Source organism: Dipodomys merriami, unplaced genomic scaffold (assembly GCF_024711535.1).
Source record: "Dipodomys merriami isolate MVZ:Mamm:240054 unplaced genomic scaffold, mDipMer1.0.p SCAF_28, whole genome shotgun sequence".
In the NCBI taxonomy this organism is placed as follows: Eukaryota; Metazoa; Chordata; class Mammalia; order Rodentia; family Heteromyidae; genus Dipodomys; species Dipodomys merriami.
Window position 1 is genome coordinate 8,039,326 of NW_027204270.1, and position 20,764 is coordinate 8,060,089.

Genomic DNA, 20,764 nt, shown 5'->3' on the forward strand with positions numbered 1-20,764 from the left:
CACCGAGTGCTAGCCCCTGTTTTTGTCCTGAGGTGGTTGGTGTTTTGGGGAGGAGAGCTGTCATCTGAGTGCTGATTCCTATTTCTATGCAGAGCCAGTGGTGCTTCCTGCCATCATGCCAGGGGATGCATTCGCCGTGCCTTTACACCTCACCTCTTGGCGGCTACAGGCCCGGCCCAAAGGATTTGGTGTGTTCTTCTGTAAAACTCCAATACATTGGACCAATGTAGTGAAGCCAACAGTGGTTAGTAGCAGCAAACGAGAGTGCCACTCGATGGACACAGAAAAAAGCCGATTCTTCAGGTATGTGTTATGCTACAGTTACATTGACATGCACCATTTGCCTTTTCACAGTTTTGATAAATAGCCCAAGCTGGCTTAGAACTTGATATGTAGCCCAGCATGGCCTTGACCTTGAGATCATCTTGCTGTAGCTTCCCAAGTACTGGGATTATGGGTATGCACAATTATTCCTGGCTCAGAATTTCTGTTCTCAATAAATTGATCTGAAGATGTAATACCATCCCTATCAACATTTTAGTATGCTTTGAAGAAATAAGGAGCTAATTTATATATTTATATGGAAACTAGGAATCCAGATTATTCAATACAATCTCAAAAAAGAACAAAACGGGAGGACTTACAAAACCTATTTTTAAGACTTGCTGTTGAGCCACTGTTAGGTGTTATTGGCATAAAGACAGAAATATCAATCAGTGGAGTACAAAGGGGACTTTTAGACAAGGTTTCAAGTCAGTAGAGTAGAGCATGGGTAAGTTTTCCAAACAAACATTGCTGGAACAAGAGAATAGCCCTATGAAAACATGCACTTCAACTTCTCTATCACTGCATTTGCAAAACAATTTGTTTATAGTTCCAGGGTGCTTTCTTTGAGTTTTTTTGCTTGAGACTAGCTCTCCACCACTTAAGCCACCATTCCATTTCCAGCCTGATGTGGTTTATTGGAGATGGAGTCTCACAGACTTTTTTGTCCAGACTGGTTTTGAACCATGATCCTCAGATCTTAGTGTCCTAGATAGCTAGAATTATAGGCATGAGCTACCAGAGCCTGGCTGCATTTGCAAAATTTAATCTGAGATGGATCATAGACATGAATGTGCAATTGAGAACCATAATTTTTAGAAAAATACTTTCTGACATTGGGTAGGCAGATATCTTACACAAAAAGCACCAAAGACTATGAGGAAAAATGAGAAATTGGAAGTTTTTGTTTATTAACAAATTGAAGTAAGGAAAGGAATAGATAAACTATAGAGTTGGACATATATAAACACATATGCTTATATGTTTAAGTACCTTTTTTTTTGTTGTTATGGGGCTTGAACTCTGGACCTGGGCACTGTCCCTGAGCTCTTTAGCTCAGAGTGAGTGTTCTACTACTTGAGCCACAGCACCACTTCTGGCTTTCAGGTGGTTAATGGGAGATAAGAGTCTCTTGGATTTTCCTGCCTGGGTTGACTTTGAACCCTGATCCTCAGGTCTCAGCCTCCTGAGTAGGCTAGGATTATAGGCATAAGCTACCAGTGCCTGCCTGTTTAAGTACATTTAACAAAGAATTTTTATGTAGAAGTCCTTCAAATCAACAATAATATTTGAACTGATAGTTTATAGAAGACAATATACAAATTTTAAGTAGACAAAAGATGTCCAGAATAATTAGTGATTAGAAAAATGCAAATCTCTGTAGAGGGCTGGGAGGAGGGAAAGTGGGAGAAAAATGAGGAAAGGGTAACAAGTTTGACAAGAAATGTACTTGTTACCTTACGTAACTGTAACCTGTCCATATATCACCTTGACAATAAAAAAAAAAATGTAGAAAAAAAAAGAAAATGCAAATCTGAATTACAGGTATACTCTCCTAGAAGAGATCAATAAGAAAAGACAGACAATATTAAATGTTGACAAAGATGTGGAACAACTAGAACTCATAAATAGCTGGGTCTATGAAATGGTACAACCACTTTAGAGCAATGCATGGTAATTTCTTTCTCCCATTCCCTTTCCCTTTCCCTTCTTTTCCTTTTTTGTTGTTTGTGGGGCTTGAACTCAGGGCCTGGGTGTTGTCCCTGAGCTTTTTTACTCAAGACTAACACACTACCACTTTGAGCCATAGCACCACTAAGGCAATTTCTTATAAACGCTAAGAACCTATTCATAATCTAGTTATTTTACTGAAAGAAATGAAAGTTTATCTCCAAAAAATTTATTTTTATTTAGCCCTAAACTGGAAACCAATTGGATATCCACAAGATAATGAATAAGTAAGAAAAGAGTGATTCTTAACATGGCATACCACCATCAATGAAAATATACTAAAATTGGCTGAATTTTATAGGTAAAGTCAGACAGAGTAATATATGCTACATGACTCTAGCTATATGCAACTTGTGAACAAACAACTAGTCGAAAGTGATTGCCTGAATGATAGGTAGAGAATATTGATTGAAAAAGGACATGAAGGAGCTTTTTGGGGTTAAATAGTTCATAGCTTGCTTTGAGTGGTGTTATAGAGGCATGTATAATTGTCAAAATTCATTAAACAGACCATTGAAAATCTGTAATATTTATTGTATAGATGCATTTGGATTAAAAAGCGCAAATGTCTTACTAACATTGAACCATTTTAATGTAATTCAGCTTCAGGAGAAAAATTCAAGTTCTTCATGCAAGCTGATGATTTATACACTATTTTGTCTTCATAGGTTTTGTGTGGCTATCAAGAAAGAAAATTATCCAGATTATATGCCCTCCAACATATTTTCTGACAGTGCCAAACAGATTTTCAGACAGCCTGGGCATACCATTTATCTCCTGCCGACTGTGGTAATATGCAACTTGTTGCCTTGTGAACTGGACTTTTATGTGAAAGGAATGCCCATTAATGGGACCTTAAAACCTGGCAAAGAGGTAGCCCTTCATACAGCAGATACATCCCAGAACATTGAACTAGGTAAGGTGTGTCACATAGGCTCATTTGTAGTAATCCTGTGAAAATAATAATTTATGTGGACATCCTGGTGAACTTGTGGCATAGATGATACCTCAAAAAGCCAGTTAAAACAATTATGCAGTTTAAAAGAACAAATTGAGCTAGGCGCTGGTGGCACACCTGTAATCCTAGCTACTCAGGAGCATGGTTCAAAGCCAGCTCAGGCAGGAAAGTCGTGAGACTCTTTAACTCCAACTAACCATCAGATTACCAGAAGTGGTGCAGTGGCCTTGAGCTGAAGAGCTCAGGGACAGGGCTTGGGCCAAGAGTTCAAGCCCCATGACCAACACACACACACAAAAGAACAAATTGAACAAACCAGTGTTTCCAGAGGAAACACTCAACCTGGTTCTTCTTTCCCCTTTTTGTTTGAACTCAGGGCCTTGTGCTTGCTGGGCAAGTGTTCAAACCCTGGAGTACCTTTTGCTTTATATATATATTTTTTTTGTATAGGATCTTTCTTTTTCCCTGGATAACCATCTTCTTAGTTACTTCCAGGTGGCTGGGATGATAAATGCATACCATTATTATTGCCTGAGATGGGAGGTCTGGGCTGTCCTTGAATCATAATCCTCCTGATCTGCACCTTTTGAGTAGCTAGAATTAGAAGTGTGAGATACCACACTTGGCTCAGAACACTCCTCTCCATCTTTTTAAAAGAGGCTCACTTGATATAATTATATGAAGTCAGTGCATGTTTTCTTTTTATTATTTTGTTTATGTGGTACTAAGTAATCAAACGCAGGGCCTCATGCATGCTAGGCAAGCACTCTACCACTAAGTCCCATTCCTAGCCCTAGTGCATGTTTTCAAACCATGTGCTTTCCTAGCTGTGGCATGACTTATGTGTCTCTCGAGAGGGAAAGGGTAAACATCTGCTGATCACTCACTGTATCCCACATATGAACCAAGTGTTTTCACACACATGATCTTATGGAATCTTTTTTTTTTTTGCTGGTCCTGGGACTTGAACTCAGGGCCTGGGCATTATCCCTGAGCTGCTTTTTGCTCAAGGCTACTACTCTATCACTTGAGCAACATCACCACTTCTGGCTTTTTCTGTTTTTATGTGGTATTGAGGAATCAGACCCAAGGCTTCATGCATGCTAGGCAAGCACTCTACCACTAAGCCACATTCTCAGCCCGTCTCATGGAATCTTTATAGCAGTAGTTACTTGTTAAATGAAACTTAGAATGTTTTAATACATCAAGTAATTTTCAGTTGTAAGGGTGAACGAAGTCAGTATTTGAAGCACTTTCAGAAGTGTTTTATGTTTGTTGCCACAGGACTGCCAGCGACTGTGTTGAGCAGTATGAGATACGGTGCACAAGTGCTTTCATTGAATTGTCTAAGTTGATCTGCACAGCAGAGACCTGGGGTTGTCCCTATTTTACATAATGTCCCATAATGTCAAGATAACATTTCAATGACTATATAACTCCTTGAGCTTAATTTAGAAAAGTAATGCAGTGGTATTTACTCAGAGACAAAATGTCTCTGGTATTTAGGTCATTTTCTGATATTTTTTCAAGCAGTTATCAAGTCTCATGTGAAATGAACCTGTCATTTCATTGATGTTCCTAGTCTTTAGTGTCATCTGTACCTGGGTCATCTCTTCTTATCCTGGTCCTGCCACATAGATAGAATTAGTACCACATTCTGCAGAGGCCCAGGAAAATTGAATAGTTTGCTCCACACCAAGTAGATGATAAGGCAGACTGGGGATGTGAAGACAAGCAGTTTGGATGCAGAACTTACATTTGCTTTACTGTGTTTTAAGCAATGAGCCCAGGGTATGAGGTACAGCAAACTTAGAATCATAACTCCTTTTGGTAGCTTTTTGGAATTCTGGGCTTAGAATTTAGGATTTAAGAATGGGCTTTATAAATAATACAATCACTATACAGTATAAACTTTATAAATGAGACTTCAGACTATCTGATTTGCTTCATACTTATTCTTTACTCCAGCTTGAGAAAAGTGGCCTTTGAAATATTTACCAGTTAGAACCTTAGAGAGTTTTCTAAAAGGAATTCAAGTTAGTTTTCCTGTCAGCTCTTTTTACAACTCCCCAGAGAATCCACAAAGATAATAAGCTTATACCTTCTTTAGGGGTGTCACTGGAGAACTTTCCCCTCTGTAAAGAATTGCTCATTCCCCCTGGGACCCAAAACTATATGGTAAGAATGCGACTCTATGACATCGGCCGGCGGCAGTTGAACCTTACCATCCGGATCGTGTGTCGAGCAGAAGGGTCCTTAAAGATCTTCATTTCTGCCCCGTATTGGCTCATTAACAAAACAGGTATGTACAGAGCCTCTGTCCAAGTAGCGTTGGCCTTGGTTATGGGAGTTCAGGTGTATTCACTGAATATGTCCTACCTAAATAGAACTAATCCAAGCAGATTACTTCAACCGTCTGAGCTGCTAAGCTCCTTGAGCATGCTTCACTATAGTCAGAACTGGCCTTTTAGGCAGTGGATGGGGCCCATTGGATGAACCCCATTATTTCTACTCCCTCCCCTGATGATAATTTTTCATCCTTTTTCCATTTTCATCTTCCATGGGCAGACTGGGTGGGAATGATATAAACTTTTCCCCCTCCTTTCTAAAGGGTTACCACTGATCTTCAGACAGGACAATGCAAAGACAGATGCTGCAGGCCAGTTTGAGGAACATGAGTTGGCCCGGAGCCTGAGTCCTCTCTTATTCTGCTATGCTGATAAAGAACAGCCAAACCTGTGAGTACAGTTATTTCCAGGAACGGGGGAAATCAGCTCCTCAAGAAGGAAAATTGGCCATGGCTATAACTTATCCATGGAAGTAGAAGCAATCTGTAGATAACAGTTCTGACTTGGCAGAGGGCAGAATCATGACATAATGGGATTTTTTTCCCCCATCTAATTTGTGTTATTTGATACTAGGACTAAGTCAGCTGTTAGTGTATAATGAAAGTTAGTTTTATTTAATATGTGTTGAAGTAGTTCTCCTATTCATGAAGAGAAACCTGGCACTCCCTCTTCTCTTCAGTTTCCCATCTGCTGAAGCTTTTAGCACTGAAGAGCTGGCATTAGGAAGAAGATAGGCTGCCTTTCAGCCCCACTGATCAGTTAGGGCTGTTAGTGGAAGGTTTTGAAATCCAAAGTAGGCTGTTCTGCATCCCAAAGCACTCATTGAGTGCTTAGAGTAGGGCAAACCAAGAATTGTGCAGGTTAAATGACAGGTTCTTTTTTTTTTTTTTTTTTTTTTGGGGGGGGGGGGTCAGTCGTGGAGCTTGAACTCTGTGCTTGGGCGCTGTCCCTGCGCTCTTCAGCCCAAGGCGAGCACTCTACTGCTTGAGCCACAGTGCCACTTCTGGTTTTCTAGTTGTTTATTGGAGATAAGAGTCTCACGGACTGTCCTGCTCGGGCTGGCTTTGAGTGGTGATCCTTAGATCTCAGCCTCCTGAGTAGCTAGGATTACAGGTGTGATCCACTGGTGCCCAGCTAAATGATAGGTTCTTTGAATGTATGGTAGAACATTAATTTGCTTTTGTTCTTAGTTTTGACATTCTGCTTTTTATGAGGTCTTCTCATTTGTAGCCCTAATCCGAAAGTAAATGAGTATGTCTCATAATCAAAAGTTCCATGCACTCTTACATGGAGACTTCTGCTGAAGGCTTAGCAGGAATGGTTCCAAATGCTGCACTGCAGTGGTGCAGATGTGTTTAGCAGGGATGGCTGCAATCTAGATTAGTGTTGGGGACACAGCTAGCCACTGACATGGTCAGTACTTCAGCCTCACTGGACCTTAAACGGTTGTTGGCCATTTTAGATCTAGGACTTAACATTTGTCACAAGTTTGTTATCCGTGGAATTTCCACTTCCCAAAGTGTTTCCATGAAAACTATCTCATTAGAGTCTCCCCAGGTTCCCAGTGGTTTTGGGTGGCCAGGAGATACTGTAATATCTTAACAGGAGGAAATTGAGGCTCAGAGAGCTACTGGCTCAAGTGTCCATTGTTTTATTAGTGATAGAGCTGGAGTGCAGGTTTAGAAGTTTTCTTGTGTCTTGTCCAACAAGACACAGACAACTCAATAGTACTTTGGCACTGGGATTGAGTCAGTCCTTGGAAGTGATTCACCATCAAGTTCTTCTCTTTACATGCCTTGGTCAGGTTTTTTTCTCAGAGTTTTTGTTTTTGGTTTCTTTCTTTCCTTTTTTTTTTTTTGCTTTGATTTTTTTCAGGGCAGCACTTTTCTCACGTGTTAGGCCCACAGAATCCTAGGGTTTTCTTCTAAAGTGTTCAGTTGTAAATGCTTGTGTATATCACACACTGTTGGACTATGGCTACTTCTAGGAAGTGTGTTTACACTGATTAATTCTCTTAGTGTCAGTATTAAGAGATCTGACTGGGTGATAGCCACCTTAGTGTTGCCTACTTAGAAGGTAGATAAGATTTCTTGTGGATGAATGTATACATGTTTGCTTTTCTGCCCCACAGCTGCACGATGAGAATCGGAAAGGGGATTCATCCAGAAGGCATGCCTGGCTGGTGTCAGGGCTTCTCCCTGGATGGTGGTAGTGGTGTCCGAGCTTTGAAAGTCATCCAGCAAGGAAACCGCCCAGGGCTGATCTATAATATTGGTGGGTTACCTGTTGGGCAGTGGGAAGACAGAACTATTGTCCACTGACCTCAGGCTTAGACGAATATTCTGGCCATGCATTTTGCCCTGGCTACAAGTATTGATTTTTTTTTTTTTGATAGTAGGTCGTATGTCTGTTCTTTGAATGCTAGATTGATTTCAACACATATCTATTCTCCTAGGGATTGGAGGAGCCTCCTAAACACTACCCTTTTTAAAGTCAGTGGCCCTCTTTAATTTCAAACTCACCTTGCTGTCAGGATGGCATCAGTTTGGTTTGAATCTTTGTTTTTCAGCAGATGCTTTTTCTCCACCTTGTATCCTTATACTTTCATTAACATTTGCAAACCCTAAGAGGGTAAGAAGCATTGTTCTCCCTGAAACTAAAGCAGAAAACAAAATGACTTGCTTACAAGAAGAGGGGAGGAGTGAGTCAGAAGAAGGGTGGTGGCCGGTGAATGTGAAGGAGAAGATAGAAAAAAATGCACTCTGTATTGTAGACATTAGAAGTTCCCAGACAGCCTTTTGAGGTGGCACAGAGACACTGTATAAATATTCTCAGGGATCCTGAGAACACCCGAAGAATCTATCTGACTTACATATTGCTTTAGAATTAGAATGTTAGCAGTATATCCCTCTTTCTCCAAGACGTTTGAGTATTGGAATATTAGAGTTATATTGTCATACATGATGATGGAGTTCTAACCACCCTCCCACACATAGCTACAAGTCACATGCAGCTGCTGAGGGTTTTTTTTTTTGGGGGGGGGGGTCGGTCATGGGGCTTGAACTCTGGGCTTGGGCACTATTCCTCAGCTCTTCAGCTCAAGGCGAGCGCTCTACCGCTTGAGCCACAGCGCCACTTCCGGTTTTCTAGTGGTTTATTGGAGATAAGAGTCTCACGGTCTGGCTTTGAACCTCGATCCTCAGATCTCAGCCTCCTGAGTAGTTAGGATTACAGGCGTGAGCCACTGGCGCCTGGCTAGCTGCTGAGTTCTTGAGTGTGGCTATGTGATGGAGGGATGAAATAATTTCATTCATGTAGTGAAATTAAATGTGAATAGCTATATTTAATTAGCAGGCAGCTGTGGTACTGGACAGTGCAGATAACAGTAGTCCTGCTGTAGAAGGACTTGAGCCACTCCCCTAGCTCTTTTTGGCCTTAGTTATATTTTAGATAAGAGTTTCACAATTTTGTCCAGAGCCTGCCTTTGGACCATGATTCTCCTGCCTGTATCTTACCCTTTTCAAAAATTTTAACATGGATTTATATTTGTAGTCCTATAATGTACATTAAGATATTTTAAAGAAATAAACTTTAGCTGGACGCTAGTGGCCCATACCTGTAACCTTAGCTGCTGAAGAGGCTGAAGTCTGAGAATTGCTGTACAAAGCCAGCGTGGGCAGTAAAGTCCATAAACTTTTTATTTCCAGCAAAAAGCCAGAAGTGGAAGTGTGACTCAACTAGTAGAGCACTAGCCTTGGTTCAAACAAATCAAAACTCAGGGACAGTGCCCAGGCCCTGAGTTCAAGTCCTTGGACTGGGGCATACCTCCCCCCCCCCCCCCCACACACACACCACAGACACCACAACACACACACACACACCACACCACACACACACACACGGAATAAAAAATAAACTTTGTTTATTCTTCCAGCTGTAGATAATGTACTTTTTCTTATGTTTGGGTAGGCAAGGCTGCTTCATTTTGGCTTTTTCTTGGAATACCCTGTTCTTGGTACATTTCCCAGAGCAAGGTTGGCTGGAAGCTTTTGTTGAGACAAATTTGGGGAAGAATATCACTTGTTCCTTTTGTGTGAACAAATTAAGAATATGCAGTAGATTACTTGTGTAGACTTGCATGGAGCATTTATCGCAGGGTTGTACTTTGTTATTCTACCATGAAATATTGTACAAAATAGGACTTTGCAATGAGTTCTTAGGAGATTTGGGCATGTATTTCCAAGGAAATCTATGGACTGTCTTACTTGGGTAGATAGAATTGGGTAGATAACTAGCTTCCTATTAGGAATGCTTATAGCTCAGCTCCAAACTGAAAAGCCAAGGAGGGCTTGGCCAGTTAGCCTCGTCTCTCTCTCTCTCCAAACAGAGGCCTTTATTGCAGCTTCATCTTCTCAGCTCATCTTATTGAAGGATGGCGAGGGCAGTCCAGAGTGTGTACTGGTTTGGATACTCTAGCACCTTTTGTAGCATCAAGTTAAATTCATCTTCTACAGGCAAATGTTGTGTTAGTTAAGATCAGCTAACTCTCATACTGTTGGTCTCTGGCAACTAAACCTTTTTTGCATACCCCAGGAAGAAAAGCAACAGGATTATTTCCTTCCTCTAGTACCACATGGCCTTTGCGAGGCACCCACTGTACCACTTGAGCTAAGTTCAATCCTTTTTTGCTTTTTCCAGATAAGGTCTCATATATTTGCCTGGAACCAGCTTTGGGCTGTGATTTCCTCCTATCATATCTTCTCCTTTTCAAAGGCGTTTCAGAGACAGATATTTATTCTTGCGATTTTCTCAGTTTTTCAAGTATTTTCAAGCTGTAGTAAAGGAACATCAGAGTTTCTAAGCCAGTACAAGTGCATTATGAATATGCATTGGAATTGGCAACTGGGATTGTATTAGAAAATCAGTATCTGATTATTCTATAGAAAGGCAAATTCTTTCATTTTTATGGTTTTCTCCAGACTTGACTGCTGAGCTGGAATCTTGCATATACATATATATCCTATTAAAGTATGAAAAGCCTCGTGGAGATTCTGGGTCTAGGCAGGTGCTTGGTTTGAACCCCAGCCATACCATCTACTAGCTGTGTTACCTAACTTCCTGTGCCTCTCCTTGTAAAATAGACTTAATTAGGTTTGTAACTCAGGCGGTTATGAGGATGAAATATGAAGTCTTTCTTTATTAGAGGCCAGTAAACATTATTGATATTTTATTATTTTTATTATAAATGCTTTAAATGTTATATAGCTGGACCTTAGTCCAGTGCTTTCAGTATAATTACTGCATTTATTGTCTGGATGAATGGATGATTTATCCACTATTTTGTGGTTTTAAAAAGGTGTCATCAGGGCTGGGAAGGTGGCTCAGTGGTAGAGTGCTTGCCTTGCATGCATGAGGCTCTGAGTTTGATTCCTCAGCACCACATAAGCAGAGAAAGCTGGAAGTGGCACTGTGGTTCAAGTGGTAGAGCACTAGTCTTGAGCTGAAGAGCTGAGGGACAGTGCCCAGGCCCAGGGTGCAATCCCCACAACTGGGGGGAAAAAAAAAGTGTCTTCAGATTTTTAAAGGTAATTCAGTGCTATTTCATTTTGCTTACTTGGAACTTGTTTTGAGATTTTCTTGTTTTATTATTTTTTCCAGTCTGTAGTAGTTTTTTGTGTTTTGTACTTTATTATTATTATTTTTAACATTTTTATTATTATTTTTAAGTAGTTGTACAAAGAAGTTCCCATTCTACAAAACAGTATATGAATACAAGGTGTCTGACAACATTGCCACCCATCGCTCCTAACCCATCCCTTCTCACTTTTTTTTAAAAATTGAGATTAGATGATTACATAAATTTCACATATTTCACAGTATTGTGGAATAGTGATATTTAGTTAAAGTCACAAACACATCTTAACTTTTACAAGGCAAATTGTTTTTAAAGACGTACTTATTTTATAGATATAAATTCTAGTATGTAGCATTGTGATTGAGGAGGAATCTTGGACAATGGGATAAAAGAAAGTACTAGATAAGTAGTTTGAGTTCAATCAGAGCAAATCCAACCAGATACTTCTGAATTCCCATCACAGCCTGCCAAAAAGGCAAGTTCTCTAGGAGAAAGTTTTGTTTATGTGTAAGTAGGAATGCATCATATGAACTTGTCTTAGTTTCGTAACTGTAAACATGAGGCATATGTGGTTGAATGCTTATATATTTTAGTTTCTGCTATAATGGTACATATTCTGTGAAGAGCTGAGATTTCAGAGACTATTGATGTTGTCCTTGAGACTTTTTAAGGCCTAAATGGGAAAACAGAATAGTTTTGTACTTTGCATAAAATTACAGTTTATATCACATTCTTGAAAGGCTCCATATCCTCTGGTGATATAATTTTTTTTCTCAGAGAAGCTAATTGTGATACCTGTTTATTTTTGTTGGACCAAGGATTTACTGTCTTATGAGTAATTCATACAGATGGCTCTTGTTATTTGCAGGTATTGATGTTAAGAAAGGCCGAGGCCGATATATCGATACCTGTATGGTCATCTTTGCGCCCCGTTACCTGTTAGACAACAAGTCATCTCACAAGCTCGCATTTGCACAAAGGGAATTTGCCAGGGGACAGGTAAGCAGTTTGGTTTTGAGTGGACGGTGTTTACTTAGTATCAAAAGTGAGTTTTAATGTCATGACTCATCTTACATTAATACTGTCCATTTTATGATATGAATGACCCAAATAGTTCCTGCCAGAAGATAAGGCTCAGTGTTGGAACTCAGCGGACCTTTATATGTTGCTGAGTATTGCTTTGTTGATTAAAGCCAGTGGTTCTGTGTGTTTTAGGGAACAGCCAATCCGGAGGGTTACATTTCCACCCTTCCTGGTTCCAGTGTGGTGTTCCATTGGCCTCGCAATGACTATGATCAGCTATTATGTGTCAGATTGATGGATGTTCCCAATTGTATTTGGTCTGGAGGCTTTGAAGTCAACAAGAATAATTCCTTCCATATCAACATGAGGTAAGTTCAAGGCTTGACCTAGAAACAAAAGTAGTCTTGTTTGAGATGCAGTAATGTGAATTGCAGGCCCATTCTGCTCTTTGTAAAGTAGGCAGAGGTATTTCTGGCTCAGATGATATCCTTAGAGCTTGCAAAATCTAGAGAGGAGTAAGCACTTTGATGGAATGAGTTAATGGGGTTGTTAGCGGTTGGAACTGTTGAGTAACTTCTGTGGTCTACAAAGGAGTAAGTCCAAGGGCAGCAATGCACTCATCTCATGCTTTCCTGGATGTCTGGAAATTCTGTCTGTGCTTAGATGACAGCACAATTACAAATATTTTTGTCTATTCTTAGCATTTGTACATGCTTCTCTTAACTTGATGCTGTTATTAAATTGTCTGGCTTTCATTGTCCTGTATGACCCTCAAGGTCCTTGTTAGAATAATAAGTCAACTAGCCAGTGATGACTTAATCTTTCTTCCTACAGTTACAGAAGAGTAGATGAGGGGTTTTGTCAGCTTCCAAGTTTCCACATGACATCAGGTCTTGGAGATCCATGCAAGAAAAGCATTTCAAATTGTCTTACAAAAAATGAGACTCACAAGGTGACAGTTTTAGTTTGGTATAACAGGATTAAAATAGGGAGAAATAAAAAAAAAAGAAAGGGAAACATTTCCTGCTGTCCATCCAAAAAATGGGAGTCAGACTCCAAATGACAGCCGTTACCTGTTGCCTCTATTCTTTCTGAGCTAGGGTATTGCTTGTGTGGTCATGTCCTCTAGCAACACACAGTCAAGACGTAGGTGAGCTTTAAGTCTTCTTTTTTGCTTGCCTTCATTATCCATTTTACAAAGGTGCCAGCAGCTGGGCACCAGTGGCTCACACCTATAATCCTAGCTACTCAGGAGGCTGAGATCTGAGGATCGCAGTTCAAAGCCAGCCTGGGAAGAAAGTCCATGAGACTCTTTTCTCTAATTAACCACCAGAAAACTGGAAGTGGCATCATGGCTCAAGTGGTACAGCACCTTAAGCTGAAGAGCTCATGGACAGCACCCAGGCCCAGAGTTCAAGCCCCACTACTGACCAAAAAAAAAAAACAAAACCCAAAAGTGCCAGGATTTTACCATTTCAAAGAGAAGGCAGATTTAAGATAGCTAGCTCCTTCCAAGTCCCCCAGTGTTTGTAACTTAGCATGTAAAATTGAGGGACATGTAACTGCTTTTTCAGTGCTTTTTGGTTTCAACTTTCTGAGTTTAGCTCTTTTTATATTTATTAAAAATAATTATTTTATGTCTCTTCTTCTACCTATCCTGCCTCATTCTTTAATCAAATGTTTTAAAAAATAATAATTAAAATAATTAAAAAAAATAATAGATTTTTGTTTTGAGATTGTGAGATGGTGGGGGGGGGGTGTTTGTCTTGCAGTGTTGCCCATTTTGAACTTGAAATTCTAGGCTCAAGTGAGCCACCTGCCACAGCCTCACAAGCAGCTGGTATTACAGATAGTCCTTTACTGTGCCTGGCTAAAAGAAACTTTTAATAATGCTAAAATATATTAAGTATACACAAAATATATTAAGTATACAATTCACTATTGTAACTATATTCACATTGCTGTACAAATAATCTTCAGAACTGTTTTCAGGAAGTGGCGCTGTAGCTCAAGTGGTAGAGCGCTAGCCTTGAGTTGAAGAGCTGAGGGACAACGCCCAGGCCCAGAGTTCAAGCCCCACGACCGACAAAACAAAAACCAAACAAACGATATAGAGCACTCAGAACTGTTTTCAGTTTGTAAAGCTGCAACTCTGTACCCATTAAACAACTGCCCAGTCTTCTTGCCCACACATTCTCTGTTATGTCTGTATAGAAAGTTGATTGCTGGGTGCCTCATATAAGTGAAATCGTGGAATACTTGTCTTTTTGTGACTGGCTTGTTTTATTTAGCATAACATTTTCAGGGTTCATCTGTGTTGTAGTATGGATTAGAATTTCTTTCTTTTCAAAAGCTGCATAACATTCCATTGTATGTTTGTATCACATTTTATTTATCTCTTCATCTGTTGATGGATAGTCACAAGTATAGCCCACTGAACCTGGCTTTATTATTTTTAATTTATATATGTTATTATTATAAAGGCAATGTTCAGAGGGGTTAGTTACTTTTCATAAATCAGATAATAAGTACATTCTTTTTAGGACATAGTCATCCTTTCCTTTGCGTTCTCCCAGTTTTTTCCACCCACAATTTGTATAATTCATTTCCAACAGTGTCTATCGTGTACCACTACTTCATTTGTTCACTCTTTGTCCCTCCATTTGTGTGTCCCCGCTTACCCCTGTAAAGACAGATGAACAAAACAAAAAGAGAAAAAACTCTTGTTTCCATTTCTTGGAATTCATTTTGATAAATATTTTCCAGTGAAGATGCACAAATGGCTGAGAAGCACGTGAAAAGATATTCAACGTCACTAATCATTAAAGAATTATGAATCAAAACCACAATGATGAGGGCTGTGGGTTTAGCTCAGTCAGTGGTAGAGTGTGTGCTTAGCATGCCAGAGGCCATGGTTTCCAGCTCTAACACCCAAAAGACAAAACAAAACTAAGAAACACAATGAGATACCACTTCACATCCATTAAGTGGATGAGGCTGTAGAAAAGTTGGGATCCTGTTACGCTGTTGGAAGAAAAGTAACATACCACAAGCACTATGGGAAATAGTATGGTGGCACATCAAGAAATTAAAAATAACAGCACATGTGTTCTCTCACATGTGGAAGCTAGATCTAAAACTGCTTTTTGTTGCATGGTACAAGGCATTCCGCACAAAATTGCTTTTGTGCCTGAAAAAAAGAGAAAAAGAAGGTAGGGTACTTTGTACCCTAGCCACCATTGTTTTATGTCTGTCTGGATGGAGGTAGCCCAGATTTATGGTGAGAATGGAAAGCTAATTTAGCATTAAACCAAAAAGTTACTCAAGATTATTTAAACATAAGATAGAAAGGGAAGAAGATGACTTCTAGGCCTTTTTGTTAATGCTTTCAAAGTAGTCTCATCATGCTACCTTAAAGTACTGAGCCATCTATCTCTTTTACTTTTGCCAGCTTTTCATTTGGAAACAAAAAATGAGAATCCGTTTCCATCTTGTACCTGGATTTACTAATTTTCAACATTTTGCCCCGTTCTTACCACTTTTCCTCTCACTTCCTCCATCCCTCTGTCCTGCAATCCTTCTGTGCACATGAGCCCATCTTACATGGACTTTTCTAAATGATTTGAAATAAACTGAACTTGTTCATTAGACTTCACCTATAAAAATGCCACTAGTAGCAGGATTACATTTATTTTAAAAATTTATTCATTATTATTAATTTTTTGCATGTATCAGGATTTGAACTGAGGGCCTCATGATTGCTGGACTTGCTTTCTTGGCTGGTGCTTTACCTCTTGAGCCATGAGTTTACACCAGCTTTTTGCTTGTTAATTGTAGATTATAAACTTTTCTGCCGAGGCTAGCTTCAAACCACAATCCTCAGAGTTCAGCCTGCTGAGTAGCTAGGATTACAGGAATGGTACCCACTTATATATATTTATGTATAAAGTATATTTGTATATACATTATGTATAATTTATATAATGTGTATTCTCAGTTTTGCAAACTGAGAAATTTAACATAGATACGGAGTTTTCTAACAAATAACCTTCACTGAGTGAATGAATGACTAAAATGTCCTTCACAGCACCTCTCACTGTCCTTGATTTAGGTCCAGTCAAGAATAATTTTCTTTGGCTGGGAAGGTGGCTCAGTGATAGAGCGCTTGCCTTGCATGCTTGAGTCCCTGGGTTCAATTCCTCAGCACCACATACGCAGAAAAAAAAAAATCCAGAAGTGGCGCTGTGGCTCAAGTAGTAGAGTGCTAGCCTTGAGCTGAACATTGCCCAGGCCCAGAGTTCAGGCCCACAAGCGGACCCAAAAGTAAAAATAAAAATAGTAATAAATAATTTTCTTATGCGGCCAATACATTCTCTTGTTCTCTTTATCTAGAGCAGTCCCACTTCTCCCTGTTCGTCGTTATTGACAGTGACATTTTTGAAAGCTCCAGCTTCTTATAAAATGTCAAAGTTTCTGCATTTGGATGATGTTTTCCTCCATATGAATTTGGGTGACATGTTTTTGGTAGTAATATGATTGCATCACAGCAGGAGGCCTGTGGTATGGTGGCCCAGTGTGGGGATTAAGTTTGACCATTACTCAGTTAAGGCGATGCCTGCCAGGCCTTTATCTTACAATTACCTTTCCTTCCTTGAAAAGAGTCATTCATTGGGAGATCATTTAAGATTGAATATTAAATCACTTACTCAGTGGTTTGATGGTTCTTCTCATGTGTCCATTGTTACAGTGGTGGATACAAAATGGTAATTTTCAAATTTTCTCATACTTTTTCTGAAAAGGTGACCTCTTTCTCTCTGTCTCTCTCTTTCTCTCTCCCTCCCTCTCTCTTTGTCCCTCTCTCCCTCCCTCTCCCTCTCCCTCTTGCCTTCTCTCCCTCCCTCTCCCTCTCCCTCTCCCTCTCCCTCTCCCTCTCTCCCTCTCTCTCTCTCTCTCTCTCTCTCTCTCTCTCTCTCTCTCTCTCTCTCTCTCTCTCTCTCTCTGCTTATTCCTGGTTTTTCTCTCTCCTTCACATCTTTATAGAAGGATATCAGTTAATAATGTTGAAAGGATAGGAAATCACCATATGGTTATTGGTTTCTACTTTCTCATGTGGTAAAGGACCGTGTAGTAGGCTGGAAGTTCCATGCTGTTCGCTGGGGCACACAGCGTTACGGTGGTGCAAAGCACAAGGGAAAAACAGATTGCACTTGTTTCTTCGTTGTAATGCCACCTCCTTTGTCTCTGTGTTCTGTAGGGATACCCTGGGAAAGTGCTTCTTCCTACGAGTGGAAATCACCCTGAGAGGAGCTACATACAGGATCTCCTTTAGTGACACCGACCAATTACCTCCTCCTTTCCGCATTGACAACTTTTCTAAGGTACCAGATGTCATGGAGAGCCAGTGGGCTGCTTCCCGGGTGAGAGGGTGTGATAATGCGGTAATGCACTCAAAGGAAGCTATAGAAGAGTAGGCCGTCTATAGCCGGTCAACCCTGGAATCCTGACTGTTCGGATGTGTTTCCTCATGGTTATTTTGATGGCTGGGCAGCCTTCACTCAGCAAAAGGAACTTTTTATCCCTTAATATTTTGACAAGAGACTTTGGTTGACATGATGTCCTCTTAGATTTTCATTGTAAGAGGTAGAGAAAGGAATTAAATTGTCCAGTGACAATGGGAATGAGCAGAGATGGTGTTAATTAGATACACAGTGAGGGTTTGTATGATCCTCCCAAGTAAAGCCCAAAGGAAAATAGTTAGATTCCTTTCATTTATTTATTTAGTTTTTTTAGTGCTGGTCCTGGGGCTTGAGTTCCTGGTCTGGGCATTTATCCTTGAGTTTTTTGCTCAAAGGTAAAGCTGGACCACTTGAGCCACAGCTCTACTTCTGACTTTTTGGTGGTTAATTGGAGACAAGAGTCTCAGATTTTCCTGTTTGGGATAGCTTTGAACCAAACTCCTCAGATCTCAGCCTCCTGAGTAGCTAGGATTGCATAATATGTAAGCCACTGGCACCTGACTTAGATTCTATTTTGAATTACTCCTTTGAATAACTGTGTGCCTTACCACATGTGGCTTTCTATAGCCAAATTCCCCATCCTCATTCCTTTCTGTATTTAAAGTATGTCAAGGGGAGTAGGGTAAAGGAAAAAAAAAGCAGCCAATGGAACGATAGAGATACTTCCTTGAGGTATTTTGGCTGAAGTTGTTGCTGCTCCTCATTTTTGTGGTGGTACAGGAGACTGAATTTTGGGACTTGGACTTGCTGGGCAAATACTCTCCTACTTGAGCCATGCCCACAGTCCTTTTGCTTTTTTAGTTGGGTTTTAGATATGGTCTCATACTTTTACCTGTCTGGTTTTAGACTGTGATCCTCCTACTTTGCCTCCTGAGTAGCTGGGACCACAAGAGTATGTGTAGAGTATGTGTAGCTTTTTGGCTAACTCCTGCCTTGGCTGGCCTCAGAATGTACTTCTTGCAATCTCTTCCTCCTGAGTAGCAGACGATTTCAAATGTGAAAATCATTTGTAGCCTGTAATCTGAGCTACTTGAAAGATGGAGATATGAAGATTGCAGTCCAAAGTGGGTCTAGGCAAAAGTGTGATACCCTATCTGAACAAGAAATTAGAATAAGATGGTCTAGAGGAATGGCTAAATTCAAACCCCAATGCTACCCTTCCCCTTATACAAAGAACCAAACAAAGGAGAACATTTGAGAAGGTGAGATGGGGAGGCCTCACTAGGGATTATTGCCTGTGCGATTTATTTGAGAACAATCAGAGCTGGAATCTCAGATGCCTGATTCATTTTGCAGTGACACTATCCATTCTGAATCAGTGTCCCTTTGTCCTCTGCCCTTATATTGATAGGTCCCTGTTGTCTTCACTCAGCATGGTGTAGTGGAACCCAGGCTGCGGACTGAAGTAAAGCCCATGACATCGCTGGATTATGCCTGGGACGAGCCCACCCTGCCAGCCTTCATCACTCTGACTGTGAAAGGGGCTGGCTCCTCTGAGATCAGCTGCAATATGAATGATTTCCAGGATAACCGGCAGCTCTATTACGAAAATTTCATTTACATTGCTGCTACATACACATTTTCAGGGTAATTCAGAATTAAATTACTGTTCCTGTAAGGCACAGGTTCTGATTTCTAATGGGTTTTAAATTTCTTAAAGTGCTTTCTCAAGAAACCAGAGCCCGGCGTGGTGGCTCACGCCTGTAATCCTAGCTACTCAGGAGGCTGAGATCTGAGGATCATGGTTCAAAGCCAGCTCGGGCAGGAAAGTCGGTGAGACTGTTATCTCCAATTAACCACTTAGAAAACCTGAAGTGGTGCTGTGACTCAAGTGGTAAAGCATTAACCTTGAGCTGAAGAGCTGAAGGACAGTGCCCAGGCCCAGAGTTCAAGCCCCACAACTGACCAAAAAAACAAAAAAAAAAACAAAAAAACCCAAAACAAAACAAACAAAACAAGAAATCAGAGTCTGGAGGACGATTTCTTCATTCTTTATCAAATCCTCACCTCTGAGTTTAGCTTGCAAGGCCATTAGGTCTAAATCCTTGGTTTTTGGTTAGCTTAAAATTTATCCAAAGAGGCAAGGCTCTTTCTTATTTTATAGGAGTTTCCGCATTAATCCATCCTAATTCTTAACTCCTATTAGGTTATTCTATATCTTAAATAACCCCCTTTAATCCATCCTCATTCTTAACAACTCTTTGTTTTGTTTTGTTTTTTTTCCTTTTTTTTTTTCAGGTAAGGGGTTGGTTTATTCAGTAGACCTGCTGGGACCAGGCAAGGTTGGCACTCCACGTGGCTAGGAAAGGCCTGGGGAAGAGCAAGAGCTGGGAAAGAGAGGAAAGAGCGAGAAAAGAGCTAGAAAAGAACAGAGAGAGAGCAGAGAGAGCTAGAAAAGAGCAGAGAGAGAGAAGAGAGAGCAGAGAGGCTGGGAAAGAGAGAAAAGAGCTAGAAAAGAGCAGAGAGAGCTAGAAAAGAGAAGGGAGCTGGGAAAGAGAAGAGAAGGAAAAAGTTGAGAGCTAGAAAAGAGCAGAGAGAGTCATTCTTAACAACTCTTATGAGGTTATATCCTGTATTTTAAATTCATCCTGTGTTTGGGATTATTTTGTGTGCATTTCTCTTTCCTTCTTTCCTGACATGGCACATATTTCTTAAATGTTCTTTCTCCTGTTTGTTTGTCTGTTTTGCCACTTTTCTCATTTGAGACTGACTAATCTTCACTGTAATTACTGGCGATGGTTCTGCAAACCCCTCCTCCCTTGAGAATACTGCTCAAGCAGATATTAAGGGTCTTTTTAAAAAAAATGTAAACTTTATTATAAAGGTGAGGTACAGAGGGGTTACAGTTACATAAATAAAGTAATGAGTACATTTCTTTTCTTTTCTTTTTTTTTTTTTTTGGGGGGGGGGGGTCCGGTCGTGGGGCCTGAACTCTGGGCCTGGGTGCTATCTCTCAGCTCTTCAGCTCAAGGCTAGCACTCTACCACTTGAGCCACAGCACCACTTCCAGCTTTTTTTTTTCTGCTTATGTGGTGCTGAGGAATCGAACCTAGGGCCTCATACATGCAAGGCAAGCCACCTTCCCAGCCCCGAGTACATTTTTTTTTGAACAGTGTTACCCCTTGCCTCATTTTCTCTCATCTTCTCTCCCCCCCACAACCTCCTTTCCCCCCAGATACTAAAGGTCTTAGTAGATCTACAGACTATAGCAGTAACTATAGCAGTAACT

The 20,764-nt window shown here is 40.4% G+C and overlaps 1 protein-coding gene across 8 annotated transcripts in view; it reads left to right on the forward strand.

Annotated features, from left to right (window-relative positions):
• The window catches only part of Vps13d (vacuolar protein sorting 13 homolog D), a 242,471-nt gene that overhangs the window by 116,169 nt on the left and 105,538 nt on the right, over positions 1 to 20,764 (forward strand). For 7 of the 8 annotated variants that reach the window (XM_070037405.1, XM_070037408.1, XM_070037407.1 and 4 more), the window contains 9 exons: positions 93 to 303; positions 2,724 to 2,971; positions 5,124 to 5,315; positions 5,625 to 5,751; positions 7,493 to 7,635; positions 11,865 to 11,995; positions 12,212 to 12,387; positions 17,274 to 17,397; positions 18,887 to 19,122. In XM_070037405.1, coding sequence (XP_069893506.1) covers positions 93 to 303; positions 2,724 to 2,971; positions 5,124 to 5,315; positions 5,625 to 5,751; positions 7,493 to 7,635; positions 11,865 to 11,995; positions 12,212 to 12,387; positions 17,274 to 17,397; positions 18,887 to 19,122 — 1,588 coding nt within the window. The remainder of the gene's footprint in view (positions 1 to 92; positions 304 to 2,723; positions 2,972 to 5,123; positions 5,316 to 5,624; positions 5,752 to 7,492; positions 7,636 to 11,864; positions 11,996 to 12,211; positions 12,388 to 17,273; positions 17,398 to 18,886; positions 19,123 to 20,764) is intronic. The other variant, XM_070037409.1, reaches the window with a different exon arrangement.